The sequence below is a fragment of the Pelobates fuscus genome, chromosome 5 (genome assembly GCF_036172605.1).
Source record: "Pelobates fuscus isolate aPelFus1 chromosome 5, aPelFus1.pri, whole genome shotgun sequence".
Taxonomy (NCBI): Eukaryota; Metazoa; Chordata; class Amphibia; order Anura; family Pelobatidae; genus Pelobates; species Pelobates fuscus.
Genome location: NC_086321.1, coordinates 284,468,462 through 284,487,418, shown reverse-complemented (window position 1 = coordinate 284,487,418; position 18,957 = coordinate 284,468,462). Strand labels below are relative to the sequence as shown.

At 39.4% G+C, this 18,957-nt stretch overlaps 1 protein-coding gene across 1 annotated transcript in view; it reads left to right on the top strand.

Annotated features, from left to right (window-relative positions):
- XPA (XPA, DNA damage recognition and repair factor) overlaps positions 1–11,784 on the top strand; it is a 41,332-nt gene extending 29,548 nt beyond the window's left edge. Inside the window, exons 6-7 of the mRNA XM_063457301.1 lie at positions 9,854–9,971; positions 11,569–11,784. Coding sequence (XP_063313371.1) covers positions 9,854–9,971; positions 11,569–11,717 — 267 coding nt within the window. The 3' untranslated portion in view covers positions 11,718–11,784. The remainder of the gene's footprint in view (positions 1–9,853; positions 9,972–11,568) is intronic.
- The last annotated feature ends 7,173 nt before the right edge of the window (positions 11,785–18,957 follow it).

Genomic DNA, 18,957 nt, shown 5'->3' with positions numbered 1-18,957 from the left:
GAGAGTCAAGAACAGCAGACACTTCGAATTCCTCATGACCCTCCACAGAGACAGGAGGAGGAGGAGGAGCATGCCGGGTATAGCGGTTGCGCACGTAAGGCTTCAACAACGAGGTGTGAAAAACATTAGGTATGCGCATAATAGGCAGACCCAAGGCATAAGAAACGGGATTAACCTTATGTATAATACGATAAGGACCAATGAAGCGGGGAGCCAATTTCATAGAAGGCACCCGGAGGCGAATATTCCGTGTGGAAAGCAAAACTCTGTCCCCCACAACATAGGAAGGAGCCGTTCTGCGATGCTTGTCAGCCTGAGCCTTCTGGCGAGCAGCAGAGTCAACCAAAGAACGCTGAACCTGCTCCCAAGTATTACGCAAACCAGCCAAATGCTCATCCAGAACTGGCATGCCCTGTGAGGAGAATGCAGCCGGGAGAACAACGGGATGCTGGCCATAGACAACGTAAAAAGGGCTTTTGCCGGAAGAATCATGAGTGGCGTTATTCCGAGCAAATTCAGCCCAAGGAAGCAGGTCAGACCAATTGTCCTGATGGTGAGACACAAAACAACGGAGGTACTGCTCCAGAGACTGGTTGGCACGTTCAGCAGCTCCATTAGACTGGGGATGGTAAGCGGAAGAAAACGAGAGAGAAATACCCATTTCTGTACAAAAGGCTTTCCAGAACCTGGAAATAAATTGGCTACCCCTATCGGACACAATAGATAAGGGAATGCCATGTAAACGAAATACTTCTCTAGCGAAGATAAGGGCCAGTTCCTTGGATGTGGGCAACTTGCGAAGAGACACAAAGTGAAAACCGGTCAACTATCATCAGGATGACTGTGTTATCATTCGAAGGGGGTAATTCAACAATAAAATCCATAGATAGGTTGGACCAAGGTCTCTCGGGAACGGGTAACGCATGCAACAGCCCACAAGGAACTCTACGAGAGGATTTCATACAGGCAGAAGTAGTACAAGCACTTATATAGTCAGTGACATCCTTTCGTAAGGAATCCCACCAAAAATACAGAGAAACAGCTGACACTGTTTTGGAAATACCAGGATGTCCAGCAGTCTTAGTATCGTGATATAGTGACAGAATATCCCGTCTCTCGGGAACGTCAACGAACAATTTATCATTAGGCCTCTCGCTAGGTGCCATGCTTTGTTTCGCTTGTATGGCCTGCAAGAGGGACGAGGAAATAGACAATACAGTAGTTGCTATTATCCTGTCTGGGGGAATGACAGGAGTAACATCAATCTCCTGTTTGTCAATAGTTTCAAACTGTCTGGACAGAGCGTCCGCTTTAGTGTTCCGATCACCTGGCCTATGGGTGATTATATAATTGAAATGGGACAAGAACAGTGACCACCTAGCCTGCCTGGAAGACAATCTTTTAGCTTCGCTAAGGTAGGACAGGTTCTTATGATCCGTAAATATGAGGATGGGATCCTTAGTGCCTTCTAACAAATGTCTCCATTCTTTGAGTGCTAAAATGATAGCAAGGAGTTCGCTATTACCCACATCATAATTCTTCTCTGCTTTGGACATTTGTTTAGAGAAGAAGCCACAAGGATGCAATGGCTTTTCAGGAGACTCTCTTTGAGATAAAACAGCACCTACCCCGATATCTGAAGCATCAACTTCAAGTATATAGGGCAATGAGGGGACAGGATGCTGTAAAATAGGTGCAGAGGCGAACGTAGTCTTAAGGAAGTCAAAAGCTTGAAGTGCCTCGGTAGACCAGACACGAGTATTGCCATCCTTTTTTGTCATACGAGTAATAGGTGCTACAATAGACGAAAAACCTTTGATAAAACGTCTATAATAATTAGAGAAACCCAGAAAACGCTGGATGGCTTTTAGACCTTGCGGCAGAGGCCATTCTATGACAGCAGCGAGCTTCCGGGGATCCATACGAAAACCCTTAGCGGAAATCAAATACCCCAAAAACTGGACTTCAGATTGGTCGACTAGACATTTTTCTAATTTACAATAAAGACCATTAGCAAGAAGGGTCTTCAGAACGGTCGTAACATGTCTGTGATGAGTGTGTAAGTCTGTAGAATATATTAAAATGTCGTCCAAGTACACAATAACAAATGAGTGAATAAAGTCTCTTAAGACATCATTAATACATTCTTGGAATACTGCTGGGGCATTGCAAAGCCCAAATGGCATGACGGTATACTCATAATGACCTGACCTAGTGTTGAAGGCTGTCTTCCATTCGTGGTCCTTTTTTATACGTATCAAATTGTATGCTCCTCTAAGATCTAATTTGGTGAATACCGTAGCATGTTTGAGCCTGTCAAACAATTCTGTTATTAATGGTATAGGGTAAGCATTTTTGATGGTGATTTTATTAAGACCTCTATAATCAATGCAAGGTCTTAAATCACCTTCTTTCTTCGATACAAAGAAGAACCCCGCTCCAGCCGGAGAAGAGGATCTCCTAATAAATCCCTTGTCTAATGATTCTTTAATATATTCCTCCATGACACTGTTTTCTTGAACCGACAAGGGGTACACCCTGCCCTTTGGAGGTATAGTGCCAGGCAACAAGTCAATAGCACAATCGTAGGGTCTGTGAGGCGGTAATTTGTCAGCCTCTCTTTTATCAAAGACAGTCTTTAAAGATAAATACTGAGAGGGTATAGCCGTAGACAAAGGAGGAGTGGTAGGAACATTAATAGAATTCACAGGCGTGACTTCAATAGTACATGACTCATGGCAGGCCTCACTCCATGATTTTATCTGCCCTGTCTCCCAGTCAAAAATGGGATTGTGGGCACGTAACCATGGATACCCTAACACTAACTGTGAAGAGGGAGAGGTGATGACCTGGAACCGAATGGTTTCATAGTGTAAAACCCCTGTGTACATGTGTAACGGTGCAGTCTCATGAGTAACAACTGGAGATATCAACGGTCTACCATCTATGGCCTCAATGGCCAAGGGTATCTCCTTCTCCCTGATGGGAATGTTGTTTTTCTTTACAAAACCAGAGTCTATAAAATTCTCAGCTGCCCCAGAGTCAACCAACTATACAACTCTCTCCCATATGTAAAGAAACAGGGAGAAGCAGTCGGTTAGGAGGCAATGTAGGAGACTTAGAAATCACACCCAAGGCCAGTCCCCTATAAGGTCTTAGGTGCGAGAGTTTTCCGGGAGCAAAGGACATTCCTTTACCATATAGTCTCTCCTACCACAATATAGGCAGAGTCCCTCCCTTCTCCTATGTAATTTTTCATTATCAGAGAGTTTGGCAACCCCTAATTGCATAGGTTCCTCTTCAGATACTTTTACACTCTCCGGTGTATAAACTCTGTGGTGAATAGGTGTAACAAAACGTCTATTTCTGTTCTTGGTATAGAGCCTGTCACGAATCCTATTATCTATATCAATGAGGTAGTCAATAAGGTCCTCTAAAGCAACAGGAAGCTCCTTAGCTGCTACCTCATCCAATATAGAGTCTGATAAGCCTTCCATGAAGGCAGTAGTTAACCCATTGTTGGTCCAATCTACCTGTGAGGCAAGAGTACGAAACTGAATAGCGTAATCAGCCACAGACCTAGAACCCTGTTTAACTCTCATTAATGCTCTTGCGGCATTTTTAGACCTTTTCATAGTGTCAAAAGTTCTGCGAAATGCTGTAAGAAAACTGTGAAAGTCATGCACCATAGGTCCATTAGCTTCCCAAATAGGATTTGCCCATTCAAGTGCTTTGTCGGTAAGTTGGTGCATAAAGAACCCAACCTTAGACCTCTCTGTGGGAAATGAACGTGGATACATCTCAAAGTGAAACTCTATTTGGTTAATGAACCCTCTGCATGTCTTAGAATCCCCTCCATACCTAGGAGGAGGTGTTAAATGGGCCGTAGCATTAGGCACAGTCGATACTTCAGGAAGAAGGGGTGTAGGAGGGTTAGGTGTGGTTGCTGGAATGGTTCTAGCTAAGAGCGTCTGGAGAGCCTGGGCTATCTGATCCATTCGGTGATCCTGCTCTACAAATCTAGCCTCATGAGACGCCATCTGTTGAGCTAAATCTGCGGCTGCGCGGCTTGAAGAGAGGACCGCGGCCGGCCCCTGGGAAAGGTGAGTAACGCTACAGGCTTAGACACGCCCAGGTATAGAATTAGTAATCAAGCGGAAATAATATGCTCAATATATTATGGTCTGCATATTAATTCCAAGGTGAAAAAAAAACAGAACCTCCTTCACACGGAGTCCAAATGCCATTACAGATAAGAACCCACGGCGAGCGAGTGTGCGTACGTACGTCACGTCATACCCCCCTTATGTAAAAAAAAAAAGGCAAAATTTTTAAAGAGGCAAAAAGGGTTATTCTTATGAACCCCTCACACAGATTGACTTTTAGAATGCTATTGGTGCGGTGGGTAGCAGCACTGTATCATGGTTGTGTAATGAAATGATACACAGGTTTGTTAAAAATGTCGAAATACAGAAATTGATGGAGTGATAAGACAAAGTGTATGCAAAGCAGTCTAAAGCTGTTTGACCACTAGTCTGTGCGGTAACATTAACAATTAATAAATAGCTTAATTTGATGAAATATGGGTTAGGCATAATGGCTCCAAAGTGCTGTGCCCCAGACAAGCAAATAACTCTGTTATCCACCATAGGAATCATTGAGCAGAGATAGGAGTATATCTAGTTATATGTCCTTATTCATTTTCAAACCATAAGGGTTCAGATAACAGTCAGGTAGGCTGTTTAAGATAAGCAAATCTGAGAGCTCAATGGGGATAAAGCCAAAGGAGCTCCTTTTGTGTCCTTTTCAGTTTCAGGGACTGAGGACTGGTGTTCTGGTTGGTTGATAAATTATGAAATTTATTCAACCAACCAAAACAGCAGTCCACGACTCTAGCAATTACCATGTAACACTGTGCCATGCCAAGGAGCCTCTTGGTCTAGCCAGGATAAAGTATCAAAGCTGTGTGTGGAATCTTGTGCTAACCATAAAAAGATGATTCATTCAGATTATAAAGCCGAGATAACACAGGAGAAAAAGTATATTCCCAGATATTTTAGTTTGGTTTTGTAGGGTAAACGTGAAGTGACAGCATACTTTATGTAAAATAGCCTGAAATTTGAATCAAAACAAATTTGGACTCATTAATATTCCTAATGCGTTTTTTAACCAAACCACTTTGACTATAAAACATTTGACAATGAATCATATTTTTATATGCAAAAATGTGGTTGTATTATTATAATAGTTATCCATTAACAAAGTGTGACCTGCCCAGCACCTCATGGAAAAAAAGAACATTTAAATGACCACTAAAATCACCCAGACCACTTCATCTCAATGGAGTGGACTGGGTGCAGTGGCCTTTAAGTTTTAACCCTGCAATGTAAAACACTAGCATTTAGTAGATGCAACCAATGCTATGATTTGCAGGGTAAACACACCTCTAGTGAAGTGGTTCCCAAACCAGTACTCAAGGCAGCCTTACCAGTCTAGGATTTAGGGATTACCCAGTTGTCTAAGGAGTTTTTTCTTTTTCCCTAAAAACACCTTAGACACAACTGTGTAATCCCTAAATCCTGGAATAACAGGGGTGCCTTGAAAGCTGGTTTGGAAACCACTGCTCTAATGTATGTCGTCATGACTGCCACTAAAGGGGCTTTTAAGCTGAATTATCAAGTCAGACTTGGTTATACAGTTAAATGCTGCACGAGCCTTTCAACGCTTCCCTTTTGAAGAAGCAAAATTGGCGGAGATCAAGGAGGTCAGACGGCTGTAGTGAGACCAGCATGACGAGAGATTGAAGGTAAGTCAAATTTTGTATTCTTAACATTATAGTGCTGATTTAGGGATAATTGCTGTGCCTGGTTTATCTTCCAAAATCCATGTTTACCTGTTGATGTCGTGGATAATATTACATTAATGGTAATCAATTAAATATTTCTATACATGACAGATTAACAAAGAGAAAGCAAACGTTTTCCCTTACCCAAATCAAGGATTTGCATTGTTATGTTTGCTGCCCCTTCAGAAAACATCATATTATGATAGTCCGTTATTTTCCTTTTGATGCATCTGTGCTGTAACCAACAATGTAAGGTGTAGCCATATGCATTCATTGATTTGTTTAACAGTGAATCGATTCATCTTTATAATTTTGGCACAGAATATAAATAATTTGGTTGTTAAATGAATCAATAAATGCACGTGTCTATGGAGAAGCCTGGGCAAGTAAAGAATTAAACAAATTATCAAGATTTAATCCTAATAATAAATGTGTGTAGCGCTTAAATAGTTATCTTAGCATGCAGTGATTGCTTACCCCTTTTATACAAGTATGGAAATCCTGATGTACTTGAATACATAAAAAGGGGAACAGTGCAGATGGTACTTGTACATAAAAAAAATGCAAACAAATATAAGAAAAAAAACTTACAATTTACAGAACCTGAGAATTAAGGCTCTATATAAGTGCGGTGGTGCTTATATAGCTGGCACCTCACCTTCTTCATATGAATTTTCCTCTCGGGACAAGACAGAAAAAGCAGAGAAAATGATGGTGCAGTATATCTCTGAAAGTAGTGTAAAAAGAGGACTCTCACCTTCATTAGAGCCCAATAATGCATTGGCATTAAGGTGGGAACGCTGGTGTTAGAACATGAAATTTTGACTAATTATATAGATAGACAGACGGGAGTGCTAAAAACTGATACCAACTCAACAAAATGATTTTAAAAAGAATAAACAATATACATTGAAATAAAATCAAATATCAAGCACTTATCAGTCTCTAAGGTCTAGTTTTGATATGCCAAACAAGTTTCACTGATGTGGGCTTCCTCAGTTGGCCGTAGAACCTCCTCCCCCCCCCACCGCCCCCCACCCTTTTATGTATCCAAGTACATCAGAATTTCCATACATCAATAAAAGGGGTAAGCAGTTATTGCATGCTAAGATTTACTATTTAAGCGCTCCACCCATCTATTATTAGGATTAAATCTTGATAATTGTTTGATTTGGTATTAAGGTGAGGGGAAAAGGTATTTATTCCCTCGTGGGTGTGTAAGAGCAGCTACTCCTATCTAGACACTTCCAAGCGCTTTTTTTTTTTTTTTTTTGTCAATCTTTCTTTTATTAAAGGGATGTAAGATGGGGTACAGAAGAGAAATTGGGGGAACCGTTCGAGTGATTTACAGTATAGGGTTGATACATCAATCAACAAGATTAGATTACATTTCCAGAGTTGCGATGCCTCATTTTTAAAATTTTTGTTGTTAAACTTTAGTATGAAAATACAGGCTATGGACCATAAGATCCGTTTGGTAACTTGCTAAATTATTATAGTCAGACATCTGGTGACACATGGGTAGACAGTAAGCTCACAATTTAAAGAAACACAAGAGTCAAAATAGATGCAGGCATAAGACAAGTAGCAGTAATAACCTCGTTTGGTATGTGTTAGCATGGCAACAAGATTTAAATTATTGAGACCTATACGTAGCATGTTCATTTCGTTTAGTTATATTAGTTGAGTGAGTGAGCTCAATATAAACAGTGAATAACATATAGGCTTTTGCAGGCTAGTCTCGCTTATCTGTCAGGGTGCTCATACTGATTTTTGAGTAAATTAGTATACAGGCTAGTCGTATTTGTCTACATAGAAGTCATAGGGGTTAAGATAGATTTGTAAATAGGAGAAAAACGCTTCAACTATAGCGTAAAAATACAATATTAACAGATTGCTTAAACTGCACTTGTTTGAACACAAATAGTGAGGAGTAAACATGCTAGCTAGGGACACAGGCTACCACTGTAAGGCCTACCTAAATGCTGAGCCTAGAAAAACATGCTGGTCTGAAGTGTCATGGCTATGCACGTGCATTGAGAAGTTAGTGCTTTAAGTCATCAGGGTAATACTATGTGCGAACAGACAAAAACAATTGTGCTCAATAAAGTGCTCAATAAAGCTAGACTAGTACAGTTATAACCTTACAGCAATTTGCATGCTAGCTAGATCATTGCAGTATTCGCTCATGTGGTAATTATGTGCTTGTACGTTAGGCTCAACTCGGCTGATCCAGCAGTATGGTATCTATGAGGTCGAGAACATGTGAACATAATTAATGCACTTGTAACATACCTGTAGTGCACAGTCTCAAACTGCACTTAACTTAATACATGTGTGCGCAATGCGATAGGTAAAGTGTTCAATGGTGTAGTACCGCTGGACCCTCTGGTGAGGTGCATGAGTGTCTGAAAGTAATGTCCTGGTGTAGACTTTAAGTAGAGTCATTTTAGTAGTTGGGAAACATGCTGTATTGTCCACCAAGAGTTCCTGGCTGTGGGTGGCATGTGGTGAGGCTGCGGGCGTACGGGCCGTCTGTCAGCCAATACCCCTGCTGGGAAGGTCGGAGCCATGTGCCGGACGGGCCAGCGAGAGGCCGGTGAACCGTTGGTGCAAGGAGGGGAGCGCTCCAGCCCCAGGCCGGAATGAAGGCAAGCACCTGCTGTCCACAGACTCGTGCTCTCATAGTCGAGGCCGGGTCTACCCTCTGTTGGGTGCCATGGGGAGCTCGGGTGTTCTGGCGTCGCCTGCGACGGTCGGGCTTCCGGCGGTGTGGTTGGTGCCGTGGAGGTGTCCTCCGGGAGGCCTTCAACCCAGGAAGGATTGCAGGGCGGGCTGTGACTTTAGCCTTGCGTGGTTTGCCCGATGCCGGTCTATTCCAGCTCCGCGCCTCGTCCCTACTTACTGTTCCCACCGGGTCAGGTGGTTCCCATCTGCAGCATTGCATCAGTCGCCCCCAGAGCCTTTGAAAGAGCTTGTCTAGTCTCTCGGCTTACTGCTCCTCAGTGTAATATCTGTGACTGCTTTGATGGGCCGGCGCGGGCTTCTGCCACTGAGTCGCGGCCGCCATCTTGAGTGGCCCACTGGCCGCGTTGTTCGGGCTGCGATGTATAGCCGGGGCTTGTGATGTCATTTGCCCTGGTTTGGTGGGGACCGGGATGACCCCCACCGGTCCAAAGGGGGGGGGGGGGAACAGGGACCTATGTCGAGGTTGTAGCTTAATATGGCCACACGAGAGCGGCCGTCTCCCCCGTGGTCCGTTTGTCTCAGTGAGTGGTAGGCCTTGCTGCTAGGCTCCGGTGTCTGCGTTCGGAGCTGCATGCTTCGCGTACCGTTAGGTGCCGCTTCAGGCGCTGGTTATCCTCCTCAGTCTGGTAGGCTGTTCCAGGCTCGGTAGGTCGCCGTGAGGGCTCCGATTATGCCCCTTGCCACCGGAGCATGTAGCATGAGCGTCCGGCCATCTTGACGGTCAGGCCCCGCCCCCCAAGCGCTTTTTTACACACTTACTCCATGTGAGTTTTCCTTTTTCATCTACTTAAAAATGTAAAATAGTCTGAAAATAAATGTTCTTTTTAAAGTTAGATGTGTACCTCTTATTGGTTTAGATTCAGGGGGCTTCCATTTTCAATGTTAAAAAAAATAAATTAAATAAAAGTCTTTAAACTTACAGAATATTTTCTATAGATTGTCAGTAACTGGTGATGTTGGTCTGGGCAAGTGCTTTTCATAGAGAAGCATTGTGGGCCTGTGGTGCAAATGAAGCAATCGCCACGCTTCGTCTAGAGTCTTCATCTAGAGTCTAATGTTTCTCACTAATACAATACTTTTCTACAAGAAGCATTTGATGTCAGTCTAGGCACAATATAAACCATGTTTTTAGTGAGTAAAAAAATGGACAGGATCTTTGGACCAATACCACTTCATTGAGACAAAGCGGTTTTGATGTTTAGAGTGTCCCTTTAAATTAAAAGTGTATTTTTACTTACGTAAAGTTTCTTTTTTGTACAGATTGTTAAACGTTCTTTAGAGGTATGGGGTTCAGAAGAAGCTATTGAAGAAGCTAAAGAAACAAGGAAGGACAACAGAGACAAAATGAAACAGAAGAAATTTGATAAAAAGGTTAAAGGTAACAAATTGGACTCTGTGGCACACTTTTTTTTAAGTTCATTTTAATAAGTTTGACTCACCCAAATTACAAAACTCGTTATTATCTTCATAGATGTGTCTTAATAATATATTGGATGGATCTGAGATTATACGTCATACTTCAGCATTGCAGTGTTTTTTTTTTAATTTTATTAACAATATAGAAAAGACATGCAAACAATAACGATTGTGTGAGGAAACATCAATAAAATACTGCATGTTTTGAAGTAAGCAAAAGACAAATGGTTACAAGATGTTTATAGCGTGTTTTTTTTTGTTTTTGTTTTAAGTTGTCTTTCAACATATCTTCATATATAGGATATGATGCTGTGAATCTAAAATATGAATGAACATATTAAAAACTGATCAATCTTACAATCACAGTGAATAAATGCAGAAAACAGACTTGAAAACAATCCACACCTTCCCCTCGATCTGAAGCTATAAAAAGCTTTATTTGCTTTATTTATTCTCAAGACAGGAACGTAGAACTGCATCACGGGGCAAGCCAAAGTAAAAACTTTATGCCTCCTTACTCGTATGAGTACCAATAGGCTCTGTAGGCTCTCTTATTTCCCCAAGTCAGGTGAACCCTAACAGTACCAAGCTAAAAAATATTTATTGGTAGCATTTCAAAGAAATTTACAAATGTGGAAGATGTATATGTTGTTGTCTTTTGTGAAAAGGCTCCACTTTATAGTCCACCACAAGAAATAAGATTTAGAATACTGAACACTATATTATTATTATTATTGGCATTTATATAACGCCATCAGATTCCGTAGCGCTTTACAATATTATAAGGGGTGGGGAGGGGTATTTAACTATAAATAGGCCAATTACAAGAAAACATGATATGTGGAAGAGGACCCTGCTCAAAGGAGCTTACAGTCTATATAAATTGTAGAACTAGGAATGCGGTTTATCGCATCACATGCCGGCTCCTCCGCCCTGTAATACTATATTTATGAGCTTTCGAACATGGCAATTAATTTCAAAAGGCTGTTTACATACCCCAAAAACAGTACTAGTGTTCATAAATGTGTAGTAGCATTGGTAAGACAATCATAATTGTCAGTGAGTTGCTTGCAAGCCTTTGTCAGGTTCTTATTAACTGTGCAATGAAAAGCTTAACATTTGACATTCTATCAAAATCAGAGCACTGTATTTCTCATGGCAGTATGCCACCAAGATTGGATCTTCTAATTGAGGATCCAGATTCACAGACTCACATGTAGATATTGTGACCAACCTTTCTTTAGAGTGATTCTCAGGTATTCAGCGTTGTCCAAATGTTGACTTCCACTTTACCAGTACAGAGAGCAGGTGCATGGCTGCCTAAACACCTACTGTTTCTGACAAACCACTAAAATGGTTTGACCCCCAAGCTGGCAGATGGTACCTGCAGGCCAATTGCAACAAAACCACTACAAGTGGCACTAATGATTATACTGACCCTTTAAGACTTTGCATTTTTAAGACCCTGATAATTGCTTGATTAATCTCTATTGATGTCTTTTTACAAGTAAACACGTCAGCCTTTTACTTTAATGTTTTTCTGTTTGTTTTTTACCTAGAACTGCGCCATGCTGTCCGAAGTAGTTTATGGAAAAAAGACATTGGTGGGCACCAGCACGACTATGGTCCGGAAGAACACATAGAAGAAGATATGTACAAAAAGACATGCAAGACATGTGGGCATGAACTAAATTATGAGAAAATGTGAGCATTTAAAATGGTGGTGGGGGGAGATTTTTTTTAATCTTTGTAATAAAATATGTAACTGCAAGTAATTGCATCTGTTAGTGTGTTTTATAACAAGTAGACCGTCTAAAGTGAACCTGCCATGACAGATTCTCTTTGAAAGGAACACTCCAGACACCACCACAACGTCATTTTAGCGAGGGCATCGTTTTACCTTAATTACATATCTATCTAATGTATTTTTGTCAATGGGAAGCCACACTGAAGCCGTGGTTGAAGAAGGGAGACACAGGGGGACTTTAAGGATGAGTGCCATCTGGAGAACTTTGGTGTTAAACTGTTAGTTAGAAGTTTAACCCATTAAGATAAGATGATGCCCAGGACCTCCAGGCATCAAAACAACTTAATAAAGATGAATTGAGTGTTTCAGAACCATCATGCTGTGAGGTCGATGAGGGTGACACTATTGTAACACCCACCCGTCCTACCTAGCCGTCACCATAAAGGTCTATACCAGGGGTCTATACCAAGGGTAGGCAACCTTAACCCATTAAGGACACATGACATGTGTGACATGTCATGATTCCTTTTTATTCCAGAAGTTTGGTCATTAAGGGGTTAAGCAGCACTGTGCCGAAATAAGATTGTGATGTCCCATAGCGTGCCAGGCCTATTTTTTTTTCAATTGAGGTGTGTATGTTGCCATATTCTGCTTGTGTTATTTATACTGCAGTTGCTTTGTATCGTGCATGTATGAGCTGTTGTATTGTATATGTTAACAAGTAGTTTGTGGTAGTGAATATAAAAAGAATTAAGGTTAAGAGGTGTAAAACTGAGGTGCTCCAATCACCAATGTGAGTCACTTATTCACATAAAATTAAATAATACAGTAGTACAAGAATGTGAATGGTGAGAGCACTCTATAGAACTTTACCCTTATTGCACATGAAATAAACACCACTCTTGTAGATCTAAAAACAAGAATAAAAAATATATAGGGTAATAACGTAGCAGCTAAATATGTTTAAAACTGCAGATGGTTAAACTCACATGGTCATGAGCCACTTATAAAAGCTGTCTCAGACTAACAGCATATCAAATCAGTGTTTGTATACTCAGGCTCCAAGCTGACTCCCCTCTGTGGTCCTTGATCCTTATTGCTTCAATTACTCCACGATGCAACTTGCAAGAGCTTGGAGCCCGAGTATACAAATGCTGATTTGATATGCTGTTAGTCTGAGCCAGCTTTTATAAGTGGCTCATGACCATGTGAGTTTAACCATCTGCAGTTTTAAACATATTTAGGTGCTACGTTATTACCCTATATTTTTTTTATTCTTGTTTTTAGATCTACAAGAGTGGTGTTTATTTCAAGTAGTTTGTGGTGTTGTGTATGATAGCTATGAATGTGGGCTTTTCGTATCATTTGTATGAGGGGAGGGTTATTCTGCATTTCTATGTATATCTAGCAGTGTGGGTGGCTTCCCTGGGTTCCAGTGGGGAACAGGCTGGCCAAGTACATGTCAAGGATGGGAGCTGCAACATCAGCTGCAGGCTGCTCTGCTCCAGTGTGGTTTCCCATTCACAAGTGCTGGGAGGAAGTGATCTGAGATCACTTCCTCTACATGCTGCAATGCATAAATTGAGGATTGTCCTTCACCACCTTTTTGTATTAGCAGATATCTGAAGTTTCACTGGGACTCCTGGTAGGCCAGAGCCTGTTTGGCTCTGACAGCCTCGAGTACCGTGCATGGCACACGTGCCATAGGTTGCCTACCCCTGCTCTATACCAAGAATTAATTAACAGGTGCAGACTTCTGGAACCGCCAAATATTTTATAAAATGTCTTCGTATGGTTGAAATTATCTAGATATTTTAAACTGTATGGTAATCAGCAACTTGCCCGTTACTGGATTGATATCAGGTACTGATGATGTTATGCCATTCCTAATTTCCTCATGGAGCTGTATCAATGATAGATATCTCGCCTTCAACTCCGTATCATGCTTTTTATGCATATTCTGAAGCCTGCTGTCTCCCCGGACAGAGGGTTGAGTGGAACAGCTTAGAAGGACTGTCATCCGCAATCTCGGGGCTCCTGTACCAAGTAACCCAGTAAATCATGACTACATGGTAAATAGTAGAAATGGGGATATGGGAGTTACATTCTATTTTGTAGTTACAGGAAATTGTGTGTGCCCAGTTTTTTTTTTCTTTTTCAGAGACTTCATATCTCTTCACCCTGTATACGCACTAATTAATAAGCTACACTTTTGCACACTACCATGTATTCATGGTTTACTGGGTTACTTTGTACAGTGGGCACGGCACATCCTTACACTGATCAGCCACAATATTAAAACCACTGAAAGGTGAAGAGAATAACATTGGGTTTATATTGTTAAAATGGTACCTATCAAGGGGTAGGATATATTATGCACAAGTGAACAGTCCGTTCTTGCATTTCATGTGTTGGAAGCAGGAAAAATGGGCAAGTGAAAAGATCCGAGTGACTTTGACAAGAACCAAAGAACCAAATAGTGATGCGAGACCACTGGGTCAGAGCATCTCCAAAATGGAAAGTCTTGTGGGATGTTGGTACCTACCAAAAATGGTGCAAGGAAGGACAACCAGTGAACAGTCATCAGGATCATGGGAGCCCAGATCTCACTGGTGCACATGGGGAGCGAAGGCTAGCCTGTCTAAACCGAACACACAGAGGGACTACTTTTCTGCTTTAGCTCTAATTGCTTAGAAAACTTAATGGTAGCCATGATAATTAGGTATCACAACGCCCAGTGCATTGCAGTTTGCTGTGCTATTAACATAGCTGCATACCGGTCCGAGCACCTATAATGACCTTTGTCCACCGTTATGATTATAGCACCGGGGAAACATTACAGCTCAACAGGGACCCATTTGAGTGCCACGGTCCTTTAACCCCTAAAGGACAGAGCTTCAGAAGCTTGTCTTACACTTAATGACAACGGCATTTTTTGCTGTTTGCGTTCAACTGCATTTGCATTTTATTAATTTATTGCACCGACGCATATTATATACCGTTTTTTAAAGGACAGAAAGGGCTTTAATTTGATGTAACACATATATATATATATATATATATATATATATACATAAATGCTTATTTATTATAATAAATACAGAAAAATGCAAAAAAAAAAAAAAAGAACTTTTGAGTTTTTTTACAGTTTTTGCAATCATAATGTGTGCACAATTAGTGCAGGTTAAGGAAGGTAATTAAAAATAAAATCATTTAGTTGTTCTGATTTACAGAATATATAATGTGTCTGGGATTTTAAGTCTTTTTTGGTAGTTACAGGTCACAAATCACAAGGAGTAAAATAAACTTTTAATGTGGAGCGATTTTAGAATTTGGTATGTTTGTCTTGTAAGCTTAATAGCCATAAAAGAAAACAAAATTGCCACACAAAAGTATATATTTATATAAAGTAGACACCACAGGCTGTTTACCTAAGGTTGTTTTGACACTTTCTACGTAGCCATTTCACCGCCAACCTCTGCTAAATATTGGAGTAAAATTTAATTTTTGGGGGGTTTTGGCACACAAACTTATAACAAAGAACTTCTCATGTGTATTTTGTAAAGTTGGTGTGTGCTATTCCTGTACAAAGTTTTATTTTGTATTCAGTTACAGCTGCTGAGTAAAATGACACCCGCCTTGTATGTCTTTGGCACTATTTTGTGAAGCTACAGTGCCATATAGGAGACCTGTCCTTTTCAGTATTCACAGTCGAATTTTGAGAGACGGATTTAACCCCTTAACCCCTTAAGGACCGCTGACGGTTCAGGACCGTCAGCGGTAAAACGTGCGTTTGGACCGCTGACGGTCCTGAACCGTCATAACGGTTTTGGGCAACTTACCTGATCGCCGTCGGTCCCACGGCGGCGATCAGCTCTCCTCCCGGTCCAGGTGGACTGCCTGTCTGCCCGGGCAGTCCCCCCTCGGCAGATCAGGACCCCACGGCCATGTGATCACTCGATCACATGACCGCAATAGGGGTCTTTGTATCTGCCTGCAGGGGGACTGTCTGTGCTGACAGGCAGTCTCCCTGCAAGTGAAAAATCATAAAATAAAGTGTAAAACAAAAAAATCAGTGTAAAAAAAATTATAATATGTGTATATATATATGATATATATACATGTATTATATCTATATATACCTATATATAATATATGTATATATATCATATATATAATGTCATACTAAGTGTATTTTTATATTTATATATACGTATATTAATATAAAAATACTTATATTTAAATTACACATGAATATATAAAATATATATAATAACTATATATATGGTATATATATATTATTATAAAATACAAATAATATGTTAATAAAAATAAATAACAAAAAATAAAAATAATTTTTAATAATTAAAAAAAAATTATATATATATTCAATTTTATTCTAACAGTATTTTGATATTGATATATATATATTTATATCAAAATACACTTAGAATGTAATGATATATATATCTATGTATAAATAAATAAATAAAAATAATACGAAATATACATATGTCCACATACAAAATTACATTAATAATTTCATAAATATACACGTAGACGTCAAATATATAAATATGTATATATATTAAAATTCTACGTGCATATTTATGTAATATTTTTACCTAATTAAGTAATTTTAATGATTGCAATTTGAGGGACCTGCCTGCCAACCCAGGCCAAAAGTCCAGATAATTTAATTTGCTAATTTGCTGTGCTTAACCCTGTAACTTTCTATGACACCCTAAATCCTGTACATGGGGGTACTGTTTTACTCGGGAGACTTCGCTGAACACAAATATTAGTGTTTCAAAACAGTAAAACATATCACAGCGATGATATTGTCAGTGAAAGTGAAGTTTTTTGCATTTTTCACACACAAACAGCTCTTTCACTGAGGATATTATTGCTGTGATATATTTTACTGTTCTGATACACTAATATTTGTGTTCAGCGAAGTCTCCTGAGTATAACAGTACCCCACATGTAGAGGTTTTATAGTGTTTGTGAAAGTTACAGGGTCAAATATAAGGCTTGATTTTACTTTTTTTTTTTTTTTTTTTTTATTGAAATTTGTCAGATTGGTTAGGTTGCCTTTGAGAGCGTATGGTAGCCAAGGAATGAGAATTAGCCCCATGATGGCATACCATTTACAAAAGAAGACAACCCAAGGTATTGCAAATGGGGTATGTTCAGCCTTTTTTAGTAGCCACTTAGTCACAAACACCGGCCAAAGTTAGCGTTTTTTGCATTTTTAACACACAAACAAATATAAATGCTAACTTTGGCCAGTGTTTGTGACTAGGTGGCTACTAAAAAAGACTGGACATACCCCATTTTAAATACCCTGGGTTGTCTACTTTAAAAAATATGTACATGTTAGGTGTGTTTCGGGGATTTATGACCGATAACGGTGTAACAATGTCACTATTGATACATTTAAAATATATATATATTGAAACCGCAATTTCCTACTTGTATTTATAGGCCTATAACTTGCAAAAAAAAGCAATAAAGCATGTAAACACTGGGTGTTTTTAAACTCGGGACAAAATTTTGAATCTATTTAGCCGTTTTTTTCATTAGCTTTTGTAGATAAGTAAAAGATTTTTCAAGTAAAAGTCCAAAAACATGTTTTATTTTTTATTTTTCACCATATTTTATTATTTTTTTTAAATACAATATTGGACATAATATAAATACTGGTATGTAAAGAAAGCCCTTCTTGTCGTGAAAAAAACAATATATAACTTGTATGGGAACCGTAAATGAGAGAGCGGAAAATTACAGCTAAACACAAACACCACAAAAGTGTTAAAACTGCTCTGGTCCTTAACGTACAAACATCGCAAAAACAGGCCGGTCCTGAAGGGGTTAAGGACACATGACATGTGTGACATGTCATGATTCCCTTTTATTCCAGAAGTTTGGTCCTTAAGGGGTTAATGAGCCTATGCTTCCATTTGGGGTATTATAGTAGTTTGTGTTTTTTTTTTTTTTTGAACAGTCAAAGGCCTACCATTTGTAAAAGTAGACACTCCAGGGTATCTCATAAGGTGCATATTGTGCCTTAACATGCCCCCATTATTTCACCAATATATGACAAAGTATGTGGTAAAAAATTATTTTGTGCATTTTTTCCATACAGATTGCATTTTTGCTGGGCATTTTAGAGTATTTTACCATGCTATATAATCCAAATACCCCATAAAGCCATACCATTTCTTCAATAAGACATCCCAGGGTATTTCAAAAGGCATATTTTGAACCTTAGCGTGGGATCATTTTTCCGCTAGCTTGTACCAGGTGTAGTGGTAATAAGCGTTTTTTCTGCCTTTTTGACGCACAAAGTGAGTTTGCACAGTATATTTTGCAAACCTTATGTGTGCTACCACTGTATAATACTTCATATGTTGCTCAGCTATGTGGTCTGAGTACAGCAATACCCCCGTATGTACCTTTGCCAGGTATATGTGGATGTTAAAGGGGCACATTTGAGACGCAGCCATTCAGCTTTTTTCTAACTTTGAAGTTTTATGCTGTGTCCATGTTCCAATTTGGAGTACCGTAGTTTAGATGGTTGGTTATTGAAACTTCCCCACAAACACATACTATTTATTAAAGAATACACCCTGGGGTAATTCAAAAGGCATATTTTGAACCTTGGCGTGGGATAATTTTTTCTCTAGTTTGTTCCAGGTGTAGTGGTAATGAGCGTTTTTAAATGTATTTTTTAACTTTTTAAAACTTTTTTTACTTTTTAAAACTATTTTTTAAACTTTTGTTTTGCTTATTAATTATTTTTAAAGTTTCCTAAACTTTCGTAAAACTTTTTTTTTTTACAGATTTAACATTTTTCTAAGGTTTTTTTTTTTTACCGTTAACCCCTAACTAGCAGTAAGCAGCACTAACAGTAAATTCCCCATTTTCCCATAACTCCCACCCACCCAAGCTAGCAAAAAATTTAATTATACAATATTTAAATTAGTTAATTAAATAAATTTAACCCCTGAGGGTTAAAAAATAAATAAAAGTTAATCGTCAGGGGTTAAAAAAAATTAGATCACAGTATAATACTGTGATGTGTATTTTGATCACTGTAGGCAGTGATCGACTGGCAGGGAAGGGGTTCATTTTTATTTGGACTGGGTAAAGGGTTTATTTATTTTTAATTTTTTAACTTTTTAAAGCTTATTTTAAA